The sequence below is a fragment of the Pleurodeles waltl genome, chromosome 5, assembly GCF_031143425.1.
Source record: "Pleurodeles waltl isolate 20211129_DDA chromosome 5, aPleWal1.hap1.20221129, whole genome shotgun sequence".
Lineage (NCBI taxonomy): Eukaryota > Metazoa > Chordata > Amphibia > Caudata > Salamandridae > Pleurodeles > Pleurodeles waltl.
The window spans coordinates 1,867,252,148-1,867,264,844 of record NC_090444.1 but is presented as its reverse complement, the minus strand read 5'-3'; the positions used below and the strand labels follow the sequence as shown (position 1 = coordinate 1,867,264,844).

Here is a 12,697-nt window from a genome sequence, read left to right as displayed (position 1 = left end):
TGAAAAGGGGATGCTGTTTTGCAGAAATTATCTATTTTTAGACCATTAAAATTACTAAAAACGATTAGCTCCCTTATGTATGGAGATACATAATATGTCTCTCTGTAATATGGTCTAATATTGCCATTAATGGTTCTGGTGACATCATGAACCATGAGGATGGAGGCCAAGTTGTTTGTAAATGTCACCAAAACCTGAGATTGCAATATAAGACCATAATACACGGAATGAAATTGGGTTACTAGTCGCAAAGGATGAGTCCTTCACAACTAGCAAGTCTGCCCTTGTATTTTTCGATGTGTAAAAAGTACCCCTTTATAGTACTTTACTCCCTCAGGACAACACACAGAGCAGTCCAAGGCCTACCCGGGGAGGTGATGTGGGCTAGTAGACCCTTTCCCTGGCACACAAACACAACACTCAATAAATCATTGTCCCATCAGTGTTTTTTCCTATATTACACACACACATACACACACACACACACACTGCTAAAAACAAAACATTAAATGAGAAATACAAGCACTACAGATCAGAGAAAGATCTTAGGTGACACCCTCACATTGTGCTACACCAAGAGGGTCCTAAACCTGGAAATCACAATACTCCCACAAACACAATATGCAACATCACAATATACCTACTGGCTTTATCAGGGTGTAACCACATCAGTAAAATCAAAACATGTTCTATTTCACCACTGCCATACCAATGAAATCAATAGGGACAGTATCAACATGCAATAAATGTGATATCCTACCAGTGAAATCAATAGGGACAGTATCAATAAGCAATAAATGTGATAGCCTACCAATGAAATCAATAGGGACAGTATCAACATGCAATAAATGTGATCGCCTACCAGTGAAATCAATAGGGACAGTATCAACATGCAATAAATGTGATAGCCTACCAGTGAAATCAATAGGGATAGTATCAATATGCAATAAATGTGATAACCTACCGGTGAAATCAATAGGGACAGTATCAATATGCAATAAATGTGATAACCTACCGGTGAAATCAATAGGGACAGTATCAATATGCAATAAATGTGATAACCTACCGGTGAAATCAATAGGGACAGTATCAATATGCAATAAATGTGATAACCTACCGGTGAAATCAATAGGGATAACCTACCAGTGAAATCAATAGGGACAGTATCAATATGCAATAAATGTGATAACCTACCGGTGAAATCAATAGGGACAGTATCAATATGCAATAAATGTGATAACCTACCGGTGAAATCAATAGGGACAGTATCAATATGCAATAAATGTGATAACCTACCGGTGAAATCAATAGGGACAGTATCAACATGCAATAAATGTGATCGCCTACCAGTGAAATCAATAGGGACAGTATCAACATGCAATAAATGTGATCGCCTACCAGTGAAATCAATAGGGACAGTATCAACATGCAATAAATGTGATAACCTACCGGTGAAATCAATAGGGACAGTATCAATATGCAATAAATGTGATAACCTACGAGTGAAATCAATAAGGGTAGTACCAACGTCCAGCAGTAGGCACTGCACTGTAAAACCTTTCCTGTCAACCACCAAAATTATCAAGAAACCGCTGAAATTAAAAACGTGTCCCAGCATCTTATGTTTACATTTACTAAGCTGCTTCTGCAGCTTCAAAACCAACCAGTAGAGGACGCTGCCCTCCTGAGCAAAAGCACAGACTCAAGGAGAGCTTTGAAATGATGAATACCCTCTCCTGATACTTATAAGGTCCTAGGAGACAGAGGGAAACCTTTTAGATTAGAAAAACTTTCTAGGGGAGACTGCTGAACCTCCTGCAGCATCACAAATACTTTCAGGCACATTGGTGATTCCGCTGCCTACTCATTGGGCACCAAAAGGAAAGTAATATGCAAATGTGTGCCCCTTGCAGGGACTTATGGGGTGCTTCATTTTGGCCTGAGGGTCCCTCTCGCCCCCCCACCCCCTCATGGGGCCTAGGGAAGCAGGATATCCATACATGCCCCCTTATATAATTTCTTTTTTTTTTTACTTACTTCGGGACAGTGAACTAAGTCCCCGAGCCCTGTAATGGCTGCTAGGAACATTTTTCTGATGTTACTGGGAGCCAATAAGAATGCTCGCTCGAGCGAGAGTCTGACTCCTGCTGTAGTGAATTGGCCCAAATTGGGCCAATCACAGCGCTCTGATTTTTTTAAACTGGGTTAGAAGGACCATCGTGAGAGTCCCTTAAACTCAACTGTCAAGATGTTCAAATATCACCTTAATTTCTCAAAAACTACTAAAAGGATTTGCATCAACTCATAAAAAGCACAATCCGCAGAGGTAACTATAACTTGCACCCCCTGGAGAAACACCAAATCCACAGAAGCCCAAAGCAACTTCAGAGCAGCCAACACCGCAACCACCAACTCATCAGAAACACCAAAAAGAAAGCAATACCAGATAGAATCTCCTCACACGCACACAACAGCAAGAACTCTTCACCATCATCAAGGAGTTTGCCCAACCCAACAGTGAAACAACAGACATCCCACCCTCACAGGACCTCTGCAACAGATTAAACACCTAATTCCACCACAAAACCAAGACCATCTATGACAGCTTCAACAAGGACAACCTACACGCAGAAACCCCTCCACCAGAACCAGACAACAATAAACCAACAATCACCAGCTGGACCCCCCTCACCACTAAAGACACACTGAAGACAGTTAGGCCCCCACGGACCCTTGCCCCCACCACATCTTCAACAGAGCCGCTGACCCCATCGCCGCCAAGCTCCGCCTCACCATGAACCGCTCCCTAGATGACGCCTCCTTCCCCGACGACTGGAAAACACGCCAAGATCAACCACTTCCTCAAGAAACCCTCGGCAGACCCCACCGACCTCAAGAACTTCAGGCACATCTCCCTGCTCCCATTCCCAGCAAAAGTCATAGAGAAAGCCATCAACAGCCAACTCGCCACTTTTGTCGAAGACCACAACATCCTCGACGCCTCCCAATCCAGATTCAGAAAAAACCATAGCACCAAAACAGCCCAAAACAGCCCTCCTGGCAGCAACAGACGACATCCGCTCCCTGCTGGACAAGGTAGAGATGGCGGCACTCATCCTACTAGACCTCTCGGAAGCCTTCAACACAGTCTCCCACCACACCCTGATATGCAGACTTCACGAGGCCGGCATCAGAGACTTGATCCAATCCTTCCTCCCAGGCAGAACTCAATGAGTGAGACTTTCCCCCTTCCTCTCAGACCGCACTCCTACCACCTGCGGAGTTTCCCAAGGATCCTCCCTCAGCCCTACGCTGTTTAACGTTTACATGGCCCTGCTGGCCGCCATCGTTAGAAGCTACAGACTCAACATCATCTCCTATGCTGATGACACCCAACTCATCCTCTCCCTATCCAACGAAACCAACACAGCCAGACACAACTTCTGCAAAGGCATGGGAGCAGTCGCCAACTGGATGAGAAGCAGTTGCCTTCAACTTAACGCAAACAAGACAGAAGTACTCATCATAGGCCCTCAACCCGACACGTGGAACGACTCCTGGTGGCCACCCACCCTCGGTGCCCACCCACCCACACAAACCAGGCCCGCAACCTCTGATTGATCCTGGACTCCAAATTCAACATGGACCGCCAAATCAACTCAGTCACATCCACCTGCTTCCGCACCCTTGGCCGACTACGCAAGACCTTCAAGTGGATCCCCCCTCGGGACACAGAAAGACCGTCACACTCTCCATCATAACCAGCAGACTGGACTACGGCAACGCGCTCTACGCCGGGCTCAACATTAAACTCATCTGCAAACTACAGAACATACAGAACGCCACCGCCAGACTGGTCCTTGACCTGCCTCGACACTGCCACATCTCTGAAAACACCTGCACACACTACACTGGCTTCTCATAGAGAAAAGAATCACCTTCAAGATCCTCACCCACGCACACAAAGCTCTACACCGGTCCAGCCTACCTGAACAGGTGACTCAGCTTCCACGTCCCCCACAGGAACCTACGCTCAGCCCAGCTCTCTCTCGCAGAAGTATCCCACATCAGGAAAACAAGAACAGGGGTCGATCTTTCTCCCACCTCGCAGCCACAGCTTGGAATGCCCTTCCACTCCACCTCAGACTAACTATCCCCCTCCTGAACTTCACGAAGGAGCTGAAGACATGGCTTTTCGAAGATCCACCTCGCTGATGGACGCTGTGTCCCTCCCCCCCACCTCCAGCACCTTGAGACCCTTGTGGGTGAGCAGTTGTGCTTAACAAGCACCTGATTGATTGACTGACCCCCGCCATGCACAGTTTTCTCATCAATAATTGTATTACAGTGATATTATCAATGATGTCATAGAAGACGTCATGATGGATGTAATATATGGGGTAATTAGCAGTGCATGGTGAGGGTGCGAGTTATAGTTACCTTAGGGCACAAGTTATAATTACCTGAGATAACTATAACTGCTGAATTTCTATGTTTTTGTATGTGTAAAATCTGAACCCAACTACAACATTCCTGTAACCTTTTTTGTTTTAGTGAATTTCAATTTTTTTATTTTAACGTAAAGTAATATTTAATTACCATATGTAAATCCAATCACCGTTGCACAAGGCCGGGGCGTTGGCCACAGGGCATGCAGCCAACCCCCTATGTGCAGCCAAACCCCCCCACCGTCGCACACAACCTTCTGCCGTGCGCAGTGGGAATATCCCACAGGGCCTCAGCCGTAGAGAACGCATCTCCAAGGACCTGCTACTTTTTTTTTTTTTTTTTTTTTTTCAGCAGAAGGGGGTAGGTGCTCCCCCTCCATCCCCACTTTCCTCGGTCCGTATTTGGCCCGGGAGACCCCATTCTCTGTAATCTTTGGTTATTCAGTGAATTTCTAGGGTTTTAAAAAAAATGTAAAGTGATATTTAATTACCATATGCTAATCCAATGGCTTTGGGCCATGTGGAGGGGGGAGTTGGCCACAAGGCCTGGCCTGCAGCCAACCCCGTACATGCAGCCAACTCCACGCTGTGGGTCTGTGAGTGGGTGTGCAAGTGGCTGTATGGGTGGGTAACTGGGTGTGTGTGTGTGGTTGAGTGAGTATCAGTGGGTATATGATTGCCAGTGTGAGTATGTGTGCTAGTGACTGTGTGGGTCTGTAAGTGGTTGGATGAGTGGTTTTGTGGGTGGGTGAGTGGGTGTGTGAGTGGGTGTGTGAGTGGGTGTGTGAGTGGGTGTGTGAGTGGGTGTGTGAGTGGGTGTGTGAGTGGGTGTGTGAGTGGGTGTGTGAGTGGAGGGGGTGTGTGAGTGGAGGGGGTGTGTGAGTGGAGGCGGTGTGCGAGGGTGGGTGGGTGGGTGTACGAGTGGCTGTGTAAGTGGACGTGTGAGTAGCTGTATGGGTCTGTGACTGGTGTGGTAGTGGTTTTGTGGGTCTCTAAGTGGGTGCGAATAGGTGTGTGAGTGGGTGAATTAGTGGCTGTGTGGGTCTGTGAATGGGTGTGTGTCTAAATGGCTGTGATAGTGGGTGTATGACTGGCTGTGTGGGACTATGACTGGGTGTGGTAGTGATTTTGTTGGTATCTCAGGGGACTAAGTGGGTGTATGAGTGGGTGTGCGAGTGGTTTGTGGGTCTGTGAGTCAGTGTGTGAGTGGCTGTATGAGTGGTTGTGTGTAAGTGTGTGTGTGTAAGTGTGGCTATGTGGGTTTGTGACTCAATTTGGTAGCAGTTTTGTGGGTCTGAGTAGGTGAGTGTGTAAGTGGGTTTGTGAATAAGTATTTTTTTTGTTAAATTGGGCTCTGGAGCCACGGGTCCATCACAGATTCACATGGAGACAAGCTGAGTCCCGTGGAGGATCCATTTCTTGCCCATGAGGGATCCCTCGGAGACCCTTCCTTCAGTCCCATGGAGCCAGAATACCTCTATCCTGACCCCTTCTACCTTATTTCATGTTTATTCCCCGAACCATGTCCTAATTGACATAATGGTGGATACAACTATTCTCTAAGGCTGCGCCCCTCCAACCACGGCATTGATGTTGGCACATTGATTCGTGGATCTGCATCACTAGATATACATAAATATTTTTTCTTTAAAGACTCCAAAACTACTGAACAGATTTACACCAAATTTCTGCACTAAGATCTAGCCTTTTGCCACATTCGGTGCAGTTCGATCCAGCGGTTCGGACTGTAGTCCCGTCTAAAATCCCTATAGGAAATTGCATGGAGAAAATGTGTTATAGGACCATCTCCCCCTCTTTTTTCTCAGTTCCCGCTTGACGAATCACCCTGTAATTTTCCAGACATCAGCTCGAGTGGCAAACTAGTTCTGAAACCTTTGTCAAGATTCGTCAAACAGTACTACTAAAGTTATCAACAAAACAAAAAACGCTTTTCCTATGGAAACTAGGTCCTAACTATAACTACCTACTGGCACTGCCACTAGGATATCCATTCCTCCATCCAATACAAAGAGAATGAAATTGCCACACTTTAGGGATCAAGGTTCACAGACATGATTAACATTACCATATCTCTCCAAACAAGTGTAGACCATACCTCTCCTTGTCTCAGTAGTGAGCATTTTCTCTTTCTAATTTGAACTTCTAAGACCGTTCTACCTATGATGTGGCATTCTGGGACAAGTAGTTTAAACTGTATGTTCATAAAAACAAACAAAACACTCTGCAAACTAAAAAGTAACTACAAAGCAATCAGGTTATCACAATTCACAAGTTAATATGTTAAACAATGCATGATTTTCATAAAGAACATTCAGAATAAGTGCACCTTTCAAGTTAAACTAACTGTCCCACAGGTTACAGTAAAGAAAGTCCAGACTACAGGACTTTCCATTTACTTTTATGAACAAACAGTTTTAAACTATATGTCATGTGGGCACCAGGGCGCTTACCCTTAAAAATTAGAGACCCCAGGGAATGTTGGCCCGGCCCAAAATTGGCTTGGTGAGGGAAGCCAAGTGGCCCCTCTACCTTTTAAAAAAAAGGCCGGCTCCGGTGGATGGGGTTCCTGGGGCTCAAATAAACCAGTGGAGGGGGCCTGCGTGCCTCTCCTTTCCTTTTATCAATAGACTGCCCGGATATAGTGTCCCAAAGGCCTGAGAGGGCTCAGGAAGGGGCCCACCCTCCCCTTTAAATAAAAGAAAAAAAAAAAATACATGGACCAGGGGGATGGGGTCCCAGGGGCTTAATAGGCTCAGGAAGGGGTCCATTCACCCCTCTAGTTTTTTTAATTATATTTGGTCCCAGGTGATGGGGCCCTTGGGGCCTGATAAGGCTCAGGGAGGGGGCAGCAAGCTCCCCACCCTTTAATTGCTCAGCCCCAGGTAATGGGGTCACTGCGGCACAAAAAGGCTCAGGGAGGAGGGCTACATGCTCCCTCCCCTTTTATGTACATTTTAGCCTCAGGAGATGGGGTCTCTGTGGCCTAATTAGGCTTGGGGGGGGGGGGAAGTGGGGACACGGCAGCTCTCCCTTTTTTATTGGAACTGGCCCCAGGGAGGGGCTACACGCACCCTTCCCCTTAAAATCTAAGTTTTGGCACAGGGGATGGGGTCCCCAGTGCCCACAGTCCAACCCTAAGCTGCGCACACCAAAGGTTGTGCACGGTGTGTGAACGGCAGCCTGCTGGGGGTTTTGCCACAGATCTGCGCAGTGTGTGAACGGCAGCCTGCTGGGGGTTTGGCCACAGGTCTGCGCAGTGTGTGAACGGCAGCCTGCTGGGGGGTTGGCCACAGGTCCTGGCAGCAGGCCAGTTATGTTTAACAGATGCTAGGTCTGACTGAGTTCCAATAAAGATGAACAAATGCTCCCAGACATCACCGAATGCAAGCAACTTTACAAAGAGACATAGGCCAGTACTCTTCACTAGTGCTTAATTTGAGCCTTTGGTTACTGGTGGGGGCAACTAGTATTTATTTCTGGTGATCGACACTTATTTTTTCTAATCAGATATTTCCTGAGAGAAAAAGTTGGGGAAAACAGATAAACTTAGAAAAAAGGAGGAAGAAAAAACAGAAAAATCGTCCCCAAGTTAGAAAGCAGAAACCCTCAAGAGAGATAAACGGGAAAGGAATGTCTGTTCGTTGATTAAAGAGGCCAGAGGTGGATTCAGGACTATTCAGACTTGGTATCTGGCACGATGACTTTTAAAAGCAACGGCCGCAGGCTCCTATGCAGTGCTTTGGGCAACGGCACTCATTCGTTTATCACTTCTCTGGTAATGTGAGACTTATAAACATTTACTACAAACTACTGCTGCTAGGGGGTTCCATGGGATGGTGGGTCATGAGGGCTTGTACTATTCTAAATAAATATTTGTAAAGTCGCATAAGGAAAGCTTCAGAGTACCTGGGGTGGTGATGTTCTGCACTAGAGGGTTGATGAGGGCCTCCCAGCAAGTCCTGCCCAATGCCTGCGCTGCTTCATCATCAGGAAGGAAGCGATCCGCAAACATCTGTTCATGTCGGAGGGCGCTGTTTAACCTGCACAAGGAACAATTAGAACACACAGTGGAATAAAGTTGTAAAACAACTGAAGAACAACATCTGCTGCTACCAAGAGGAGGGTCGTCTCTTCAGCATGCTTTCCTTGCATTGAATGTAGGAGATACGGCCACAACTACAACTAGGCATAAGTAACATCCCTCACCCTTGCAATCTACCTACAGGGCCAAAGGCAGAGAAGATAAACCAGCGCTGGTGACTATGCGCACCTGGTGTCTGGCACTGGGGCCGAGTGTAAACAAGAAAGAGGAGGTGCTCCCCACAGAGGAGGAGGAGACGCAGTAGTAAACGGATGGCCTTACAAGATGGAAAATGAGCACAGAGGACATTTGCCCTCTTAGCAAGCGGAGCGCCGGGTCCTGAAAGAGGCAGAAGGGGAACACTGACACTGCAGTAGCGGCAGGAACTGCTGGAGCAGACAAGACAAGAAATTTACATCTGGGGAAAGAGGCCACACCAGGGACCCGTAGGGAGGCTGAGAACAGGGCCTCTGACCTGCTCTCTAGCAGAGGAGTATTGAGGGGGTGGGCAGGGTAGGGGCAAGCGCAGCTGGTACAGGGACTGAAGTACCTCGAAAAGAAGTCTGGCACACCTCTGAAATACAAATAGAAAGAGGCCAGTTGTGAGGAGAGTGAATGATCCCAATGAAGATATCCTGATGAGTCAGAGCCATGGGAAGAGGCAAGAAGGAACCTCTGTGGCTGAAACCCATGGAGGGGACAGGGGTCTTCTGCAAAGGATCGTGGCCTAGGTTCAGATCTCTTAGAGGGGAAGAGAATAAAAGGCGCCAATGTCATAGAAGCCCAGACATAATTTGTCTCACAACATCTTTAATACTTAACTGCTGATGCATCAGCAAACAAAGCAGGCAAACATAATTAGCATAATGAAATAGAAAAGTGGATGAACTTCTTCACTGTACCTGTCTCCCAGCCCCAGGAAAAAGGCACTGGAGGAAGGGCCAGAAGAAAGATGTGAGAATCAGAGCAGAGAACGAGGCTGGTTTCTTTGTTTCATAAACGATGAATAAATGAAATCTGGGTATGCTATTTGTAAGGAGGTTAGATCCATCTACTGCTGGGTCTTGGTGAAACTAGATGTAGGTTACATATATAAATACATAAAGCAAAGCAACTTAAGCGGTGTACTTTCTTTTTCATATCCCTCTATACCTGGGACAGAAAGCATCGATGTAATGAGCCTCTTACTTGCTGAAGAGCTGCAGCAGCTGCATCCGGTCCTCAGATATCTCCTGGCACCAGGTGTGGGCCTTTGTGGTGTAGAACAGGTAAGTGCGCCTGCAGAGCTGCTCCTTGAACACTGGCCAGAAGGTGGGCTTCGGTCCTAAGATCTCAAATCCATGTACGCGAGTGTCGATGCCGCCCTACAGTGCAAAATGAGAAGCGCCATTTGTGTTTCCAATACTACAATCGTAGCCCAAAACTTAACAACAGTCTAGAGAAAATAAGCAAGATGTGATCTCCATCACGAGATCTTTATTTAAATCCATCAGCACTGATTAGTTCCTTCTATGTGCAGGGTCTTGGGACACTTTGCCAACAGACAGAACATTCTTTCAAGCATTACCTAAACAGTCAACATGTCTTTAATCACTTTAATCACTGTTTTTCCACAAAGGCCAGTTCTGCTGCGATGATATTTGTAAGCACATTCTCCAGTTTAATGTATCTTTACATGTCTCTAAGAGAAATAGGCAGATATATTCATTCACCAAAGACACTGAATGCCACTGCCAGTTTTAGGCGCACTGATGTCCAATGGAGACCCCAATGCACTTGACTGCCAGTAATCACATCAGCTGACGTTACCACTTTGGTTCCACAACCTCTCAACACTACTTTTTGTCTTTTGACGTTTTCACTACTAAATGCTTATTTGGAAAACAGCGTTTGTATCGTTCAATAACCCCTAATCGTCTCTTGGCATCAAGATCATCTTTTTTTTCCCCCACTATTAGGACATTTTCAGACCCTTTTCTCCCGTCACCAGGCTGGCATCTAGAGGTACGTGCGGCTCTGTGTGCTCGACATATACAATAGAGACGGTAACATGCTTTCCATATTCTGTATTCTGGACAATCAGTTTGTGGGAAACTCTTCATTTTGCCAAAAAATGTAGTTAAAGCAGCTAAGGGAAAGTCTGAAATGCAGACAAGAGATTCTGGAATTCCACCCTCCAAAGGATCGAGAAAGCATATTTCTGCTTGTCCTGAGTTACAGAAAGGTGGAAAGAGGATGACATAGCTACTACTCAGACCATCATTTCACTGTCCTAGCAGTCGAGGAAGACTGACACTGCAGTAAACTATTTTATCAATGTAACTACTTCCGGAAAGTCCTTTGGGCTGATTTAGAGTTTGGCGTAGGGGGTTACTTCGTTACAAACGGGATGGATATCCCGTCCACTGTCTGACAATCCCATTATATCCTATGGAAATCGTAATACGGAGGCCAAGATATGCGCCATGTTTGTGACTAGGTAAGCCCATCCAACAAACTCTAAATCAGGCCCAAAGTGTTTAATAAGAAATTATTAAAAAGAATGAGACACTGTTTAATATTATGTTGTACTGCTGTCTATGCATGATTAAAGAAAAGGAGTAATGCTTTCAAAAACTATTTTTATCAATTTATATGCACTCAGTTTTTCTGAACATGTCAGGAATGTTTGAAATGTAATGTGTTTTCTGTTGTGCATGCACTTATGCATGAGATGTACTGTTTTGTTGTATGTCCACCGTGAAGCTAGATTTTCATGGTGTTCGAAGGCTTCTCCAAAGTCACTCAACATTCAGATTTTCGTTGATGTAAAGGTTTCTATCCAGAAATTAACTGGTGCATGTTTTGATGTTGATGATTCCACTTAGGTTCTCATGACTCAGAGTGAAAAACCTCAATGAAAAGTAGTCTATAGCTCTCTTGCAATAAAAGACAGCCCGAAGTCACAGCCCTGTGGCCGACATGGCAGCATCACAGCAGGCTGCCGCCTTCTCAAAGGATACAGGATTGAAGAAGAGATGACCATTTCTTTCTACTACACTTTCAATTGGTTCGCTGGACGCTCTCAACTAAAGTACCCCCTGGTTTAGCATTTTCATTTAACTGTCACAAAGGCGATAAGGAGATGGCTGACAAAATGGAAACTCACTCTTTTAGATATGTACAAAGAAAGCTCAGTTATTGTTTACAGATCTCTCAAAGGCAGGCTTCCTGGCGGCTGTTGGGTGGTGTCTTCACTTAGTGCGTGGATAAGGCCTGAGGTTCAATCGAGCCTGCTTAGACTCCAAGTTGATTCAAAGAACTCAGCAGTAGGATCAGTCAAAAGGTCAACTAGCTGTCACTGGCGTCCGCAGGAGAAGGTGGTGAGCTGCAGCAGGTAGATAACATGACCAAGCTGAAACCCCAATAGACGCTAAGATCTACGCAGGAACCACTCAGAGCAAGCAACAGGATGAGTACATTGTAACGCACTGAAATGGTCTTCTGAACAGCTTTGTATACCTAAAACAAAAAGTACGCCCTGGATGCTTCTGGAAGCCTTCTTAACTTGGGCTACTAAGCAACTGAACAACAAGAAAAAACTTCCTCAAAGTAAACTCATACCTGGACATAAAATAGATAATTTTCAAGGATTGGTACTCTAGCACAACAGACGTAAGAACAAGATGCCGCTGAAGATAGAATTCACGACACCCAGCCAACAGCAAAAGAGCGATCCAGAAAACATCTGCCGAGTCCTGTGAGCTGGAAGTCAGCAGGATGGAGCGCTCCCGGAGCCAAGCAGCAGTTAAGACTCTGGCTCAAACACCTAAACGTGACAATACCCTGATCCGGAACGTTCCTTGGTCCCGGGCGCTGGAAAGCCATCTAATAAAACATTTATGTTCTGATTCAGTAAAGCATCACAGCGAGGGTACGTAATCTAGACCTATGTTCTTATTCTAGAATCCTATTCCAGACTTCTGGATTGCTTTGGTAAATAAAGAAAAGATATGTGTGAACCTGCTCACCATCTCCACCTCTGGACAAGGAGATTGTCCCCTGTGTGACCATCTCATCACCTTCCATCTTGTGCGTATCGGTGGAGCACACTGATGCTATCTCCACAGAGACCGGAGAGACGATGTGATGAAGATAGTTTACAAGG

General features: G+C 45.9%; 1 protein-coding gene across 2 annotated transcripts in view; it reads right to left on the bottom strand.

Annotated features, from left to right (window-relative positions):
• LOC138296904 (cullin-9-like) overlaps nucleotides 1-12,697 on the bottom strand; it is a 360,394-nt gene that overhangs the window by 101,262 nt on the left and 246,435 nt on the right. For both annotated transcript variants that reach the window (XM_069236417.1, XM_069236416.1), the window contains exons 21-22: nucleotides 9,739-9,914; nucleotides 8,376-8,509 (exon numbers count right to left, since the gene is read on the bottom strand). In XM_069236417.1, the coding sequence (XP_069092518.1) occupies nucleotides 8,376-8,509; nucleotides 9,739-9,914 (310 nt within the window). The remainder of the gene's footprint in view (nucleotides 1-8,375; nucleotides 8,510-9,738; nucleotides 9,915-12,697) is intronic.